The sequence below is a fragment of the Podarcis liolepis genome (genome assembly GCF_965112155.1).
Source record: "Podarcis liolepis genome assembly, chromosome: 14".
In the NCBI taxonomy this organism is placed as follows: domain Eukaryota; kingdom Metazoa; phylum Chordata; class Lepidosauria; order Squamata; family Lacertidae; genus Podarcis; species Podarcis liolepis.
The window spans coordinates 11,872,044-11,889,960 of NC_139569.1; the positions used below are offsets into that span (position 1 = coordinate 11,872,044).

The 17,917-nt window shown below is 44.7% G+C and overlaps 1 protein-coding gene across 3 annotated transcripts in view; it reads right to left on the minus strand.

The window, feature by feature from the left end:
• Positions 1 to 107: 107 nt before the first annotated feature.
• BAIAP2L1 (BAR/IMD domain containing adaptor protein 2 like 1) overlaps positions 108 to 17,917 on the minus strand; it is a 68,614-nt gene continuing 50,804 nt past the window's right edge. For 2 of the 3 annotated variants that reach the window (XM_083474362.1, XM_083474364.1), the window contains 4 exons: positions 11,733 to 11,773; positions 6,134 to 9,685; positions 5,742 to 5,971; positions 108 to 265 (listed from right to left, as the gene is read on the minus strand). In XM_083474362.1, the coding sequence (XP_083330488.1) occupies positions 9,610 to 9,685; positions 11,733 to 11,773 (117 nt within the window). In that variant the 3' untranslated portion in view covers positions 108 to 265; positions 5,742 to 5,971; positions 6,134 to 9,609. The remainder of the gene's footprint in view (positions 266 to 5,741; positions 5,972 to 6,133; positions 9,686 to 11,732; positions 11,774 to 17,917) is intronic. The other variant, XM_083474363.1, reaches the window with a different exon arrangement.

A 17,917-nucleotide genomic window follows, 5' to 3' on the forward strand; every position in this document is an offset into this window, starting at 1 on the left:
TTAAAATTTAGTAACGCCAGTGCAAACCACCACAAGCTAAGGTAGGCTTGTTGTATTAGCCATCTTTGCCTAATAAATGCAGTCTGAACTCACCACCAAGCCACCAATTTCATCTCCACCTTTATTTAATTTGAAATTTATAGTTGGCTCTTCAGTTGTTCCCAAAGCAGGTTACAATTAAAACACAAATTTGTTTCCTGCAACTTGTTTTTTTTATGAAAAATATAGCATGAATACAACACACAGTTTATGCATTACACACATACTGTCAGGGAACTGCCATCAGAGCATCAGGTGGTGGAGGGACTCAGGCAGGATGAAAGAGACTCAACTGCTGAAGCAGGGACCAGCAGGGGGAGGAGTGGGTCTCTGAGGGAATGCGAGCAGGAGGGAGGGCTCAGGGAGGCTTCCAGCGAGAACAGTGGGGAGGTATCGGAGTCTCCCATAGGGAGACCCACACCTCGCAGGAAACTGTCACGCCGTGAGTCCAGGAGACGCGTTTCCGTTAAGGAACTTCTTTGCTGGAAACGCTTCCGCAGACAGCCACTGTCGGACTCTACTAGTGACTAGAGCAGACATGTCTGAGGAGCTCCGTCACACACGGAGGTTTGTGGGGTCGCACAAACTCTGAGGGAGCACGTTTTCACGCACAAGCAGCTAATCAAACCCTCACAGCAGTCCGACAGTCTTTGTACGCTGCCTGTGCAAGAGAAGGCATCATGAGCGAACCAACCGGAACCGGAGGAGCAGGGGCTGGAGCTGGTCCAAGCTTGGAAGATAGATACCGAGCGTTGGAGGTTCAACTGGCCCTGCAGACGGCGAGGTTGGAGGAGAGAAGGGCTCAGGATGCAGACAAGAAGGGGAGAGCCACGCAATTCCCCAGAAAGGTACCAGGATTGGTGCAGAAATTTGGGGGGGACCCCAAGGACTACCATGCTTTTAGGACAGAGATGCAATATGCCCTTAATGTGCAGTTCGATGAGTTCCCTGATGAGGAATCGCGAGTTGCTTTTGTAATTGGGCATCTTGAGAAAGGGGCTAGAGACTGGGTTCGACCCCTAATGGCAACGCACAATGACATACTAAAGGACACAATGAAGTTCTTTCGTGCAATGGATATCATGTTTTCCAGCGATATTGAGGAAGGGGTGGTGCGCAGACAGCTAATGGCTTGTAAGCAGGGAAGTCGATCTGTCCGTGAATATTGGACTGAGTTTACCATGCTGATTCACAGACTGAGTTGGGATTTATCGGCGGCACCCGTTCAAATGCTATTTGAAGAAGGTCTTTCTTCGGGGGTGAAAGACGAGCTGGCACGGAGCCCCAGGGCGGAGTCTATGGATCAGCTGACCAAATCTGCGCTGACCATAGGAGCGCGGCAGGAGGCAAGAGCCTTGGAGAGGCGGGAAGGGAGAGGGGAACGTTGGAAGGAGTTCCGCATTCCAGACATTCCTGAGCCAGCTTTCCCGCCGGCAGAGCCGATGGAAATCGGAACAGCGCGCGCGCGCGCATTTTCAAAAACCAGCGAGGGAGCTAAGAAGGAGGGAAAGGGCCCCCGGAAATGCTATCTCTGCCAACAGCCAGGCCACTTTGCCAGAGTCTGCCCCCAGAGGAAGGAATGGCAAGGGATGGTGGGAGCTGTTGAGGGGGGAGAAGAAGGGGGAGCGGAGCAGGTAAAAGCCAACGCCTGGTTGCCACAATTGGGGCACTGCAGCCAGGCCAAAGAGCAGTGAAAGTGCCCGTGCCAGAAGCTCCTCGACCTGCTCTAGTGATTGAAGTGTCGCTAGAGCTGCAGAATGGGCACCCCCTAAAAATAAAGGCGCTATTGGACTCAGGCAGCTCCTGCAATTTTATGAGCAAGGAGTTTGCTGCTGAACACCAGATACAGACCATCCCTTTAAGCAACCCCCTGCAGGTGACCACGATTGATGGCAGGGAGTTGTTGGGAGGAGGAGTCCGCTTGCAGACTGTCCCAATGATAATGAGGGTGGCAAGGCACACAGAACTGATAGCGTTTAATGTGGCCACCCTGGGAGGCGCTCCCATTATTTTGGGAATGAGCTGGCTAGCTCTACATGATCCGCTGGTTGGCTGGCATCAAAGAGTGGTGTCCTTTGGTTCAGCACATTGCCTAGAACACTGCAAAGGGGAGAAGGGTTCAGCAGGGGCCCAAGCCACCCTAGCAGGGACTGAAGTAATGGGGAAGGTGAAGGTACCACCACAGTATGCAGATCTCAGCGACGTGTTCAGCGAGAAGGAAGCTGACCAACTACCACCTCATAGACCCTTTGATTGTCAGATCAATTTACTCCCAGGAGCACAGCTTCCCGTGGGCAAGTTGTATGCCATGTCAGACAGGGAAATGCAGGAGTTGCGAGGGTTCATTGACAAGAACCTGAAGAGAGCCTTCATCAGAGAGTCCAAAGCAGCAGGGGGGAGCCCAGTGTTCTTTGTGGACAAAAAAAATGCGGACAAGCCGAGACTTGTATGTGATTTTAGGCGGCTGAATGCAGTGACTGAACCGGTGGCGTTCCCTATGCCCAGAATTGATGATATTTTGACCAGGGTGAGGAAGGGAAAGATTTTCACAAAGCTGGATCTAAGGGGGGCGTACAACCTGATACGCATAAGGAAAGGGGATGAATGGAAAACCACCATGTTTACCCCTTTGGGGGCGTTTGAATACCTCGTTATGCCATTTGGATTACAAGCAGGCTCCGCGTGTTTTCAATCTTTTATGAACCACGTGCTGGGTCCTTTGCTCTACAAGAATTGCGTTGCCTTTCTAGATGATGTGTTGGTGTATTCTGAGAATGAGGAGCAACATGTGAGAGACGTCAGAGAAGTGTTGAGCAGACTGCAAGCCAACAGGCTGTGGGTCAAACTGGAGAAGTGTCGGTTCCATACCAAGGAGGTGGAATTCCTGGGGTACCGCCTGTCAGACAAGGGATTGGCCATGGATCCCGGCAAGGTACAGGCAGTGCTGGAATGGAAAACACCCAAAACCAAGAAGGATGTGCAGAGGTTCCTAGGGTTTGGAAACTTTTATCGTAAGTTCATCCGCAACTTCGCCCATCTGACGGCGCCCATCACTGACTGTCTCAGCAGTAAAAAGAAGTTTGTATGGACGGCGGAGGCGGAGCGAGCATTTGAGGAACTGAAAAGGGCCTTCGCCTCTGAAGAACAACTTCTGCATGTGGATTTACGAAAGAAGCTAAGGGTTGAAACAGACGCATCTGACAGAGCCATAGGGGCGGTGCTTCTTCTGCAGCCGGGGAAGGAGGAGTCAGAGTGGCGTCCGTGTGCCTTCTTCTCGCGGAAGCTGAACAAATCCGAGAGGAACTACACGGTGTACGACCGAGAACTGCTTGCTATTCATGAGGCGTTCCGGAGATGGAGGCATCTGCTAGTTGGTGCACAACATAAAGTGCAAGTGTGCACGGACCATAAAAATCTAGAGTACTGGAGAACGGCGCGAGTGCTCAACCAAAGGCAGTTGAGATGGGCCCAAGAGTTCTCCAAATTTAACTTTGAGATTTGTTATGTGCCAGGCCCAGAGAATGTTAGGGCGGACGCTCTCTCACGCAAACCTGAATATTTGGAGGGGGAGGGAGCACCCGAAGAAACCCATATCATTCCAGAGGACCGCTGGGTGTGTGGGGCGACTTTGGTGGGGCAAAGGGAATTGGTAGAGGGTACGGTGCAGGATGCATACGCCCAGGGGAAACTCAGGGATCTCAGAGGGGAGGAAGACAAATCCGGTGGTTTTGAGGAGAGAAATGGGGCATTGTATTATAAGGGAGCGTTATATATACCTGAAGGGGAATTGAGGGAGAAGGTACTCAAGCAGCTGCACGATAGCCCCACAGCAGGGCACTTTGGGCAACACAAAACCATGTGGCTGGTTACCAGGGAATTTTGGTGGCCCAAGGTCAGGGAAGATGTGCGGGAGTATGTGAGAGGGTGTGAACAATGCCAAAGAGCCAAGGGGGAGAGGCAGGCGCCGGCTGGTTTATTAGAACCACTGCCCACACCTGAGAGACCGTGGGAAGCAGTGGCAATAGATTTCATGACTGATCTGCCAAGGTCTAGAGGGAAAACAGCCATCATGGTTGTAGTAGACCTGTTAACTAAAATGGCCCACTTCATAGCCTGCTCACATGCGGTTACAGCAGAAGAAACCGCCAAATTGTTTGTAGAGAATGTGTTTAGGTTGCATGGCGCCCCCTTGAGGGTGGTTTCAGACCGAGGGAAACAATTTACTTCCAGGTTCTGGAGGAAGCTCATGAGCTTACTGCATGTAGAGGTTAATTTCTCGACGGCCCGTCATCCTGAAACCAACGGGCAGGCGGAAAGAGCAAATGGGGTTCTCCAACAATATTTGAGGTGTTATGTTAATGACAGAGAGAATGATTGGGTGGAGAAGTTGGCGTTGGCAGAATTTGCCTACAACAATGCAGAGAACGTGTCCACGGGGATGAGCCCCTTTTTGGCTAATCACGGGTGCCATCCCAGAGCCTTCCCAGGGGGGGAGGGGGAGAACTGGAGCGTTCCAGCTGCAGAACAGTTCGTGGAAGAAATGGAAGCGATCCATCGCCAGCTCCAACTCAATTTAAACAGGGCTAAGGAGGAATATAAGAGGCAGGCAGACAAAAACAGAAGGGAAGGTGAAAGCATCAGGGTGGGGGACCAGGTGTGGCTGTCAACCCAAGGGTTGCCATTCAAAGGAGGTTGTAAGAAATTAAGACCCAAAAGGCTGGGTCCGTTTGAAGTCATACAGCAGGTCAATCCAGTGGCTTTCAGGCTCCGGTTACCGAACCACATGAAGCTGCACCCAGTTTTTCACAGGTCGTTGCTGTCACCGTATAGAGGAGACAGTGAGGGGAGGGTCACTAGGGGACCAGCAATGGAGGAGAAGGAACACAGCTACCATGTAGCGGAGATCCTCGATTCCAGGTGGAAGGGAGATCAAGTAGAGTATTTGGTAATGTGGGAAGGGGAACCGGAGTCGGAAAACACCTGGGTTAGGGCAGAGGATGTCAATGACGAGGTTTTAATAGAGACTTTTCATCAGAGGTTCCCACGTAAACCTCAGCCTGTAGCGAGGTTCCGAAGGGAATACTTTGCCACCACCGACGAGGAAGAGGAGTTGGAGGGGTTCCCAGATTCTGAAGAGGAGGAGGATTCAGCTGGCCAGGACGACGATCGATGGAGAGAATTGTTCGAGACGTCAGAAGATGAGGAAGATTCGTTTCGGGGTTTTAGCCCTTCACCTCCCAGGGGGGAGGAATTGGGAGGGGGTGAGGGGGGCCCTGGAGGGGAGGTGGATGTCAGGGAACTGCCATCAGAGCATCAGGTGGTGGAGGGACTCAGGCAGGATGAAAGAGACTCAACTGCTGAAGCAGGGACCAGCAGGGGGAGGAGTGGGTCTCTGAGGGAATGCGAGCAGGAGGGAGGGCTCAGGGAGGCTTCCAGCGAGAACAGTGGGGAGGTATCGGAGTCTCCCATAGGGAGACCCACACCTCGCAGGAAACTGTCACGCCGTGAGTCCAGGAGACGCGTTTCCGTTAAGGAACTTCTTTGCTGGAAACGCTTCCGCAGACAGCCACTGTCGGACTCTACTAGTGACTAGAGCAGACATGTCTGAGGAGCTCCGTCACACACGGAGGTTTGTGGGGTCGCACAAACTCTGAGGGAGCACGTTTTCACGCACAAGCAGCTAATCAAACCCTCACACATACATTTGTGTCTCAGCATCATCATACCTAAAAAGCTACTTCTGGGAATACAGGGGTGCAAGTACTCTGCCTGCATATTGATTAGGCTCTGCCCCTCTATGAACCAACAGCCTCCAAATCCCGCAAACTGGTTTAACGTGAAGTGTGTCAGGAATGCTGTGAACTAGGAGTCAGCTGGTTTGCCCTTAATTCACATGTGAAATGCACACATCTCATGGATAGTACAGTCATACCTTGAGTTGAATGTGCTTCGGGTTGAATGCGTTCGAGTAACAGAGCGCGTTACTTCCAGGTTTTGCCGCTCGCACATGCACAGACGCTCAAAATGACGTCACGCGCAGGCTCGGAAGCGGCGAAACGCGTTCCGTTCGCATCCCGAGGTACCACTGTATTACAAGTTCTAACACAATGCTTGACATGTGCCACATCTTTGGATATACTTGACAGAACATGTCACAAGGTACCACTAGTTACATTTATTTGACCAGCACATTATCTTAAGCAACTGCATTGCTCCAAACACTGCTTCTTAGATGTCCAGCCTTATATGTACCCCATTGCTTGTGATGTTATCAGTGCTAAACATATTCCAGAGGACACACATCCCCTTTCTAAATCTAGGTTAAGATCTGCCAGCTCAGAGCTTGGCTTCTGGAAAGGGGACCGGGAGTGTGTGTTTTGCACTCTTAATATTTAATAAAAACCCTAATGTCTGTGCCAATGAAGGTTGTAGACTTAAGCATGGAAGCTCAGGGCAGTGAAAAATACATGCACGCACATTAATGCTTGTGGACTGCTGGTTCTGATCTAAAACTGAGAGATTTAGTTAGTCCTTGCAGATCTAAAAGCTGCTTGCCCTCAATCAAGCAGCCAATGTGATGCTTTCCAGAGCCTATCGGCCTCAGCCAGCATAAACTACAACTCTTACAAACCCTGATGGTTGGCTAACAACTTCTGGAAAGCACCTTGTTGGCTAGCCCTGCTCTGAATGGCTACCCCCGTACCAGGAGCAAAACTGGACATGAACTACAGCTGGAAGTTATGCCACAACTATGAACAGAAGGCTTCCAGTACCTGCTGGGATGCTTCTGCTAGTATTTAAGGTCAAATACATGATTGCTCCCAAGCAACCTTAATCATCTGCATTTGGTTTAGCAAAAAAGACCATTCGCTTAGGTAACTACTTGTGCACCAAAGTAATTTTTAAATGTTTTCACAAGACATGAGTCCAAACAACTACTTGCTTATACACAAAGGGGCTGCACATACCTAGTCTTATTGAACACTGAAATCAGACTTCACCTACCCCATCTAAAATTCCTTCTGAAAGATACAAAAGCTATTTGTGTGTTGCTGCTGTTTTAAGAAATAGTTATTAACCCCCCCTTCGGGTACCCAAAAACCAAACTCACTATATTTTGTGGATAAAAATCTGGAGGCCACAAGTTCCCCAATCTTTGATGTGACAGAGTATATTTTCATAGTACTTTTTCTACGTAGTTGTCATTGGTAGTTACATTTACATCCTGTCTTCCAAAGTTCATAGCAGCATATGATTCTACCCCACTCCCATTTCTCTTTACAACAGTTCTGTGAGGTAGGTTACACCAAGAGATAGTTACTGTTTCAGAGTCACACAGTGAGCTTTATGGCTATAGAGAGAGTTGATTCTACATCAGAGTCCTATTTTAACTGTTTTCCCAACCCTAGTGCCGCTCAGATGTTTTACATCACTCACCCATCCCCACTTAGCCTCCAGCTGGTCTGATTTAAATTGTCAGCCACACTTTTAGAGCCCTGCCCTGTCCAAAATATTTAAAGCTGAAACCCTGAGAACAGCTGACTACCAAAGTTGCCTATAAAACTCTGTGTATGTGATACAAATGACAACGCCAAAAATTAACTGATCACATAACTTCTGACTTTAGGAAGCAAAATAGCTGGCATGTAACATTTATGTTGAGATAAGAGAGATTGTTTTCCACCCTCCTTTTACCAGTCACCCCAAAACAGTCATAAACTGAATCTTGCAGAGCTGAAGAGTGGAATAGACCAGTTTGAAATCTCAAGTCATGTTTTGTTATAGCCATTAACTCTCTTTCCCTTTATTGTTCAGGTCAGTTGTTTTGGCACATTCCCTGTCTGTTGTGGTTGCTAAAAGCTTGTAGAAGAGGCCAGTAAGTAACCAAATACCTCCACAAATAGAGAAGCAAAGAAATGGTATCTTAGAGTAGCAGACTTTGCAGATTGATGGAAAGTTAAGCATGTTGCATCTAAAGTCCCACACGTTATGTGCATACACTTAGAGGTGTTCAGCACCGCATTCCACTTCTTATAGGTGTGCTAATTTCAAAGATGAAACTTTATAAAAAAACAATGACTTCTAGTGTGTGTCCCCTCCCAGCTTTTAAACAAATGGTCAGAGATTTTGATTTAAGTTTTGATTAAAAATTAAACATAGGTTTGAGCTAAAAAAAAAGAGCCCCCTTCTTAAAAACTGCATTTGTTCCATAGTTTATATGTAACAGGCAAGGTATTTAACTGAGCAACTTTTATAGGCAAAACAACATGCAGTCTTCAGAACTGTTCATCAGAATCATGGCATGAAGAGTTCTGTGTAAAGCTCAGAATCACCTATAATGCTGAATGTGCAAGAACGGATCCAATTATATACAAATGCATTTTCTACCTTGCACTTTTGAAAATAGTGGTTTGCCCTGCATTATCAACAATCTGGGATGAAATGTAAATATACAAGATGACCTGGAAGCAGAGAGAGGGTAGACGTATCTGCTAAGTACTTAAGATCACCTTGTGGCTTGATAACCCTCATTTTTTTACCATGCCAAACACTTGCCAAAATTGTTGACTGAATCTCTTGGGCCCTGTGTGTTCAACTCCCTGACCCACAACAGCCTCTCAGGCCATGCTCCCAACCTCACTTAAATACTTGTATGTACACACAAGAATGTCTCTATGTTCATCTGAAAATGGTGGAGGAATGTCAATCTACATTCGTTTTCTGTAAAATTCCCTTAGCCACTTTTTAAGACATTGGCTTGAAGCTACCTGGTTATTCTGTAATAATCAAAAAGGTAAAATGTAAATATATCCATGTGCTTTTTATATGTAGTGTTGGAAGTATTATTCTTTATACAGCTCCTGAAAAAGGGACAAGACTGCAAAGGAATAGCCAGGATTTCTAATTGTAGTTATTTATCACTGAAAGAATTTGTATCAATCAGTCCTATTCAATAGAATCTTGCTAAAAGAAGACAGTATAATATTGTGCTTTGGCATACTGCAAACCATGTTAAGGATATTACACTTCTCTGAACATTCAGAAGATCAATATTTATTCTTACTTTAATCTAAGACATTTATCTTACCCAGCAGAAACAAAGACTATTGCTTTACATAGTATTCTATCGTATGTTAAGGCAATCCTTAAAATGGCTTGTCTATTTAAAAATCGGCTAAGCGTATTCATGTATCTAAGTAAACAGTACAAGCAAACTTAAATAATAATTGGAACTTACCCATAGGACTATCAATACAACTTGCACAGAGCAATAAATGATCAATTATGCTGGTAATTACATTTTACTCAAACCTCTTCCCTATTTTGACAATTCTGTCTTCCTAAACAAGGCACACTGTAATATGGAGATATTTTTCAAGCATCTTAACCCATCAATAATTAGCTGATACAGGAAGCAAAAATATTTTTTAAAAGTCAGCATTCCAGTGCTACTGTACACATTAATTACATTTAAATAATGTTTAAAAACAACAACTTCAGATAGCATTTGAAAATCATATTGCTTAAGACAGTGTTTAACAAGGAAGGGTAAAAAAGGGTTACTGTTGTTCATCGAAGTATTGGCGCGGATCGGTCATTTGTTACTGTTGGTCGGAGTTTCACGGTAGCAAACGGATTTTCTCCACTGTAATAAAAAAAAACCCACAAGAATTTTAACTACAATATTTGGAACCATACAAAATATGTAGTTGGGAAGCTTATAATTTTGACAAAATTGGGGGGTGAGGGGGCAGGCATTTAGAAAAGACCTGTTGCAGCTTTAAAAAACTTAACAGCAGAAGTCAAAACTCCTGGGTTTGACTGAGGATTATAGCCGTCTAATGCCCAATCCCCCTGCCCTTTCCACTTGGACCTGCTGCTGGGAAGAAGAGATGGCAGCTGGGGACCACACATTCAGTTGCGACCCAGAAAAGGAGAAGCCCTGTCTCTCTCCACTTTTCATCAGGGAGAAAGGATAGCTCAGCCAGTGTAGCATGAGACACTTAATCTCGGGATTGTGGGTTCCAGCCCCACGCTGGACAAAAGGTTCCTGCTTTGCAGGCGTTTGGACTAAATGACCCTTGTGGCCGCTTCCAGCTCTGCAATGATATGATTCTAAGGTTCTCCAGGTGACCATTGCAGGGTGGTGGTAGTTATTGAGGGTAGTGGAGTAGAATGCCAGAGGCGACGTGATCATTTTATTTAGAGAAGCCTGGGAAGGAAGCGAACAACACAGTTCACTGATGCCTTAATAATTTTATGTAAACCACTTTATGAGGCTTGCCTGAAAGGCAGTATAAACATGCTGAAAGTATATTGTAACGCTTTATTGTGGAACTCAACAAGGTACTTATCAAGGAGGAATGATCTAAGGGCCAACTTTCATTCTCCTCCCATAAATGTATACTAGGTGATAAAACCACTTGAGTATTTGTGTTTATTATACCAAATGCCCCCCCTCCAAGGAGCTAGGGGAGCATAAGGCAATGGGCTTGGTTCTTTCCTTCTCTCCCGCTTACAACAAGTAAGCTCTGTGGGGTAGGTTAGGTTGAGGAGGAGGAGGAGGAGGAGGAGAAGAAGAAGAAGAAGAAGAGGAGGAGGAGTAGTAGTTTGAATTTGATATCCCGCTTTATCACTACCCGAAGGAGTCTCAAAGCGGCTAACATTCTCCTTTCCCTTCCTCCCCCACAACAAACACTCTGTGAGGTGAGTGGGGCTGAGAGACTTCAAAGAAGTGTGACTGGCCCAAGGTCACCCAGCAGCTGCATGTGGAGGAGGGGGGAAGCGAACCCAGTCCACCAGATTAGGAGTCTACCGCTCTTAACCACTACACTGCACTGGCTCTCCAGTGTGTTGAGAGGGAATGATTCCCAAGATAATGCAGGAAGCTTCATGAGCCAACAGGGATTAGAACATGGGGCTCCTTGACCACAGTTTAACATGCTAACTACACTACCACACTGGCTCCATGGTACCAGCATCATTGCATGTATGGTTCAGGAATCTGGTTAGCCACACTGGCACTGCTGACCTTGAGCCACAGCCTGGTGCTTTGTTCTCAAAGCAACTTTCTAGCTGGCTTTACAGAGTTTCTTAAATACATAAAGTAAAAATAAAATAGGATGACCCAGTTAAACTTTTAAAAATCATTACTGGCCACGCACTTCTCTTTCATAACTGCTTGTCTGAAGTATAAATTGAGATTGTAGAATCTCAATTATAATTTGTTTTAGCTTAAAATGGAACTGATAACAGGTCAACAGGGAGGGCTCATTTACATAGAACAAGAAAGCAAGTTCCCCATATTGTTCTGCATAACAGCTCTCACTGCTGCTTATTTAATCTTACCCTGTTTTCAGCCCCCACTCTACTTTCAGCATAAAATACTACCCAGGAAAAATCTGAGCAGACAACATGAGAATCAGATCTAGCACTGCATTTGCCTGCACTATAGGACTGAGGTTTGCTGCTGAATCAATTCACCTGTCGTTGTTTGCTCTTCCAGAAGCAATACGGCAACTTAGATAATTTCAACTCATTTCCTGAAAAGCCAATAGGGTAATCTGAATCATTCGCAAGAGTCTATGGCGGGGGGGGGGGAGCCATCCCCAAGCCATCCAATTCCCCCCTTTCAAGACTTATACATTGGTTCATGCTCTTAATTATGTTAAAAAAATAAATAAAACTCCTACCTTAGGAAAGGTGGTTTTATAATGCCATTCATGTCAGGTTTCTGAAAATGGAAAGAAAGTCATAATATGAAGCACTTAATACCAGGAATTATATGCTATTCAGGTAAGGAGATAGGTTTGTGGGTATTATTTACTACTTCCTCCTGTTGCTGCCATTTCAATGTGACTGTTAGCAGTAGATCAAGGCTTTCAAGAAAGCTGCATTGACATTGGTGCGAAAGCGGATGGCAGAAACACATTCACAGTAAATATTTCACCAGGCTTTCATCTGGATCTTTCAACCATAGCCATTGTGGTTAAAACCACAGTTTCACTGGGGAAGATTTGCTTATTAGCTGCTGAAGCCAAACAACATAAAATAGGACCAGCACCTTAACAAGCAACACACTTGTCAGAAGCCAAGTGTTCTGTGGGTTCCCTGGGGCAGAGCTGTATGACCTGCAACTTCCCCAGTTGAAAGCAGCCCACAAGCAGGGCCATCTCTACCCGGGGGTGCAAGGGGTGCAGGGCACCCACGCCAAATTCTGGGGGCGTGCCAAATGTATACCTACTGTATACCGGTCCCTCTCCATCGGCGGCAGTGAAAAGCAATGGAGCGAAAGTCCGCACCCCCACCCTTGTTGCTCTGTTACTCCCTAGCGTCAAATATTCCCGACAAGTCAGGAAACAAAAGCATTTTTTTCCGCTGGGTCGTTGTTATAGGTGAGTGATTTCCCTATAAATAAAAGCTCAACAACTTTGAGTTCGCCCCCCCTTAAAAAAGGTCAACAACTTTGGCCTCCCCCTCCCAAATAAAAGTTAATTTGGGGGTGACTAAACTTAATTTGGGGGTGCTGGGCGGATCTTTGCAAAATAATTTATCAAGTTTACCAAGTCCTCTGGGAGGATGTGTGGCCACACACTGTTGTGCAGGCCTGCTTTAGGGTGCCTGGAATGACATATTTGGTGAGGTGTGTTTGTTTTCCTCTTTGTTACCTTTCAGGAAGAGTTTTAAAACACTCCTGTTTACCGAGGCGTTAGGCGGCTGACAGCTGCTGTTCCTGGCAACCTTGGAATTATTGCTGTGAAAGCAGGTGATAGTTTCCAGGTGTTTTAAATACGTTGATAATTTGTTTTTAATGGTATTGTTTTCAACACTGATATGTTTGCGGCCCCGGGCTCCCTTGGGAGGAAGGGCAGGGTATAAATTTAATAAATAAATATTTGCACAAAAGCTTCTTAACAGTTGGTGGAGCATGAGCCTCTTAATCTTAGGATCGTGGGTTTGAGCCCCACGTTGGGCGAAAGATTCCTGCATTGCAGGGGGTTGGACTAGATGACCCACGCGGTCCCTTCCAACTCTACGATTCCATGAAATACAGTGGTACCTTGTCGAGCGTCCAGGATCCGTTCTGGAGCCTCGGATGCTCGACGAAAGAGATGCTGAATAGAGTGTCGCTCTATGCATGCATGTGGAGTGGTTTTGTGCTTCTGCGCATAGCGGCAAACCCAGAAGTAACCCGTTCTGGTACTTCTGGGTTTGTTGCGGATGTCCGCCAAAGTGGACGATCGAGGGGCTGGACGTTCACGGAGGTATGACTATACATGAAATGTGTTGAGGGGGAGCTTGTGTGTCAATATTTTTGACATTGTTTTAGGTGCCAAATTGCATCAGCCCTTCTTTTCCCATGAAGGCATGTGTAAGACCTATGGTGCTTTGATCTGCCCAGGGCATTGCATAAGCAACCACTTAAGCAAGCAAGATTTCAGACTCATGTATTTGTTAAGATCTTTTTATGCTTTACTTCTCTTCAGAGTTTAGGCTGGATGCCTTTTGCCACTTTTTCTCAAGGACAAAAGATGCAGCATAACAGTACTGGACACAGAGAGGGAAGGGATCATTGTGAGCTTATTGAGTAATCACAAGTGACAACCATTCCCTTGTACAAGCAGAAAGTGTGTTCCTTTTTGCCCCTGGGAAGAAGATTCCTTCCAAAAGTAGCCCCTTCTATGTTATGGAGTGCTGCTCTGGAGAGGCTCCCAAACTTAGGGCACACACCTTAAAAGGGTGGGTTAGAAGAAATCCATTAAATAAATTGTTTAAATTGGAGAGGGGAGTTTAAAGGCCTTTATTTATAAACAGGCTAGTTATAATTTATATAAAGACCAATAAATAGTTGAATATGAATCAGCTACCACACCATTCTACCCAGTTATGAACTCCCTATATTAAGAAAACATGAACATTTTTTGACTTCAACTTGCCAATTTCATACTTCCATTTTTGTATGTGCATAAGGGATGCGGGAGGCACTGTGGTCTAAACCACTGAGCCTAGGGCTTGCTGATCGGAAGGCTGGCGGTTCGAATCCCTGCGACGGACTGAGCTCCCGTTGATACCCGGTCCCTGCTCCTGCCAACTGAGCAGTTCGAAAGCACGTCAAAGTGGAAGTAAATAAATAGGTTCCGCTCCGGCAGGAAGGTAAATGGCGTTTCCGTGCGCTGCTCTGGTTTGCCAGAAGCGGCTTAGTCATGCTGTCTGCGGACAAACGCCGGCTCCCTCGGCCAGTAAAGCGAGATGAGCGCTGCAAACCCAGAGTCATCCACAACTGGACTTAATGGTCAGGGGTTCCTTTACCTTTTAAGGTGCAACAACCCTCTGTACCCAGAAGGTGGCACTGCAGTTCTCTCACAAGGCTACAAATGTAGTCACAGCAAGGACAATGGAAGAGTAATCCTGCCATTTCAACAGAATGTATCATCCTCTCACACAAACATATGCTAATATAGGTTTCATTTTATTATAACCTATGGTACACAAAGAGAGAGAATAAATTAACTCTATAAATCAATGCAAAAAAAGAGAAGATGTCGATATGTTTCCCTGCAAGCAATCCCATTATTTCTGAGTGTTAAAATACCTGAGAGCAGTCTAAAAGCGACATATTTAATGAAACATGAATTACTGCCAGCACTCACTCGACTATGTTGATATACATCGACATAGCTTATCTGTAACTCACCTTGAGTCCCCAGAGGGGGGAAAGGCAGGGAAGCAGCTGAACAGAATGGCAAGGCATGATCCCACTTGCAGCCCTTTCATAAAAGGCAGCTTACAAACTGAAGGTGTGGCAAGCGGATCAGGCCCAAACTAGGCCCACTGATGTCACATGACAGTAGTAGGGCCAGCTCCTACAGGCTCATTTTAATTGAACTCTTGTGTTGCTTGACTGTAGTTTTAATGAATGATGTTCTATTGTTTTACTTCAGTGTTCCTTTAATTTAATGGATGTTGTTTTATTAATCAGCGGATATAATTTTAAAAATCAAGGGGACTGCCTGACCACCTCTCCTGCCACCAGTACTCTTAATTTGCACAATAGCATTTGGTTCCATATTCAAGTTACACAGCTTAGAATGGCCTGTTAATTTTTCTATGTCCTCATAAAATGCCTTTCCAAAGATGAGTCCCTCCAGAATATACTGGGGTAAATTAATGGCAAGAAATACAGTCCAATGATGCTCAATTCATACAGTATTTTAGCTGGGCTCTAGTCACCTCTTTGCTTGTCAAACAAATCACAAAGAACTCCCTGTACTGCTTGCTTAGCAACTTTCTCCAGTCTAATAAATCTGTAAAACTCTTGCTCTCATAATTGCTGTTAAAGGATTATTTGCTGATCAAATTAGTCTCACTAGCTGACCGCAGACCTAAGTGAGTCAATATAGAATTCTGACACTGCACGATGGTTAAGACTTTTTCTTTTATTCAAAAGAAGCTAAGACTGCAAAGCATGACAAAATATGGGCCAGCTTAGATTTAACAGTATCCCATAGTTTAGTGTTAGGAGAATGAGCTGCAGTGAGCCTCAGACAGTCCCCACCCCTTCCAACATGGCCACAAGGAGGAGTTTGGAAGTGTTTGCTTCTGTTTTACATTAACTGAAGCTTGCTGTATCATCCAAGTCTGGAAAAAAGTGTGATTAATCTTAATGGTGGCTAATTGAAATAAACAAGCTTCATGAACTTTGGTTCAAAAATGTATTGTTTCAACTAAGCAGAATTAAGAATGGTGATGGTTTAGGGTTCATGCCAAACTGTGGTTTAACTAAGACAGAAGCTTTGATTTTGCTGCTGCACCAGAGAGGAAAGACTGTGTATGGAACATACATGCCTTAGACACTGTGAGGCTTATTCTTGTAATACTAAAGCATAGTATAAGTGGACATTTAACTGTTCTTCTGCCATGTGAAAACTCTTGCTGACTGGGTAAGAGTAGGAATCACGTCATTGTCTCACTGCTGCCAAAGGTTTTTTGTGACCCTTCAAACACCTTATAATTCAAATTTATCTTTTTAAAATTTTTTTAAAAAAGTTTATTGATACTCCTATAGGCACCTCAGTTAGAAACTGTGTTGCCAAAAGGTCTTTTTGTGGCCACCCAAGCCCCTCACTCACCCATATGTCATTAAAAAATATATTCTTATTACTGACCATTCCTGTGGGTTCCCTGCTGTGATTCTGTAATGTGAAAGGGTTAATATGACCCTTCCAAGAACCCCCCAAATAAAATAAAACAATCTTTTTTTTAAATTAGTAACACCCACATTTACAGTTTGCCCCCTGGAGGGTTGACCACGGGAGAATGTGATCCAAAAAAAGGTGAACGACCACTATTTTATACTGTATCAGAGACTAAGCCAATGTTAAGTACTTTAGCCGCACTGATTAGGATGAAAAAAGTCAGCCTCTTTTTCCTCCTGGGTTAAACAAAACAGTAGGCACAATCCACAAGGATGTTCTCTTGAACAAGCTTTCTGGAGTAAATGGGGTATCAGTAAGAGCACTGCTCCGGATCTGCACGGCTCTCATTGCTCCCAATGGGATGTGCTCTGGAGAATGTGCTTTCACATAATGCCCAACAACTGGAATGAAACAACTCAAGCTGTTTGTATTTCTCCCCGCAAGTGTGACTCTCTGTATACAAAAAGTGATCACCCAGTTTTGAGAACTACGAAAGTCTGGAATTTGATGGTCCAGAATAACTTTCTTCAGCCTGCAAGGTCTCCCTCTTTTAAGAAAGCCTTTAGAGATTTGCTGATGTTTTTGGGGTACTTATTTGAACTGTTTCTAGTCACAAGTCATTATGCTTGTAACTGGAATGCAGATACCGGTACATTTGATGTCTTCTGCATTTTCTGTGTATTTATGATTTGGTAGCAACCTAGCACTTTGGGGGGGGGTGTGCAGGGAAAGCAGCATATAAGACGGAGAGAAAAGCATTATATAATTATCAGGTTTTTGGATGCTGTAAGCCAGAAGGAATGGTGAAGAAGGACCTGCTCAGTGGCAGTACCCCATTTGTGGAACTCTTCTTGGCGGAGATTCAGTACTCCCTCATATTGCCATCTTTCAGATGACAACTGAAAACATATTGGTTCCCTCATGCCTTTGGTGCATAGCTGGAGTGCAGTTAAAAAAAATGCTGCCTGCTACATTTTGCTTTAGTTGCTGATTTTGGTTTTAACCATTGTTTGTATTGATTTACTCTGTATGGTTATTCTTAGCTTTCTTGGGCTCCTTCAGGAGAAAAGGAGGGATACAAAAATGAAATTAATAATAGGTTGCATCTAACAAAGCTTTACTCAGAGTAAACCCATTTAAATTAACAGATCTAAGTCAGCCATTTACATTAATTTTAGTGGGTCTTCTCAGCGTAGGACTAATATGGAATATAATCTAATAATGTTTTATAGATGATTAATCTATTTTGAAAAGTGACTTGAAAATGCCTATCTATGCATTTGCCTTTAAATACCTTCCACATTTTTGATTGCACACTTTTGTCACTAATTTTAAAAAGCTACATATTGACAAGAGTACTCAGACTATGTTGCAGATTCCAATTTTATACCAGGATTTTTGTGGCATGCGATTTGATCAACAAGAAGGTAGGATGCATTCCACTTGATCTCTTATCCAGTTCAAACACCTGACACCTGAAATGCTAATTAAAGTTACTGTAGCTATTGAATATTTAATTCTGTCCTACTGGTTCGTCATTTAATTCAGGTACAGTAACTAGCTGAGAACCCTGTCTAGCAATTAATTTGATGGAAAGATGTACATCTGGAATCAAGAGAAAATTTGCTATGGAATTACATACATTTAGGACTTGTAAGTAATCTGTCCCATTGTGTGTGCTT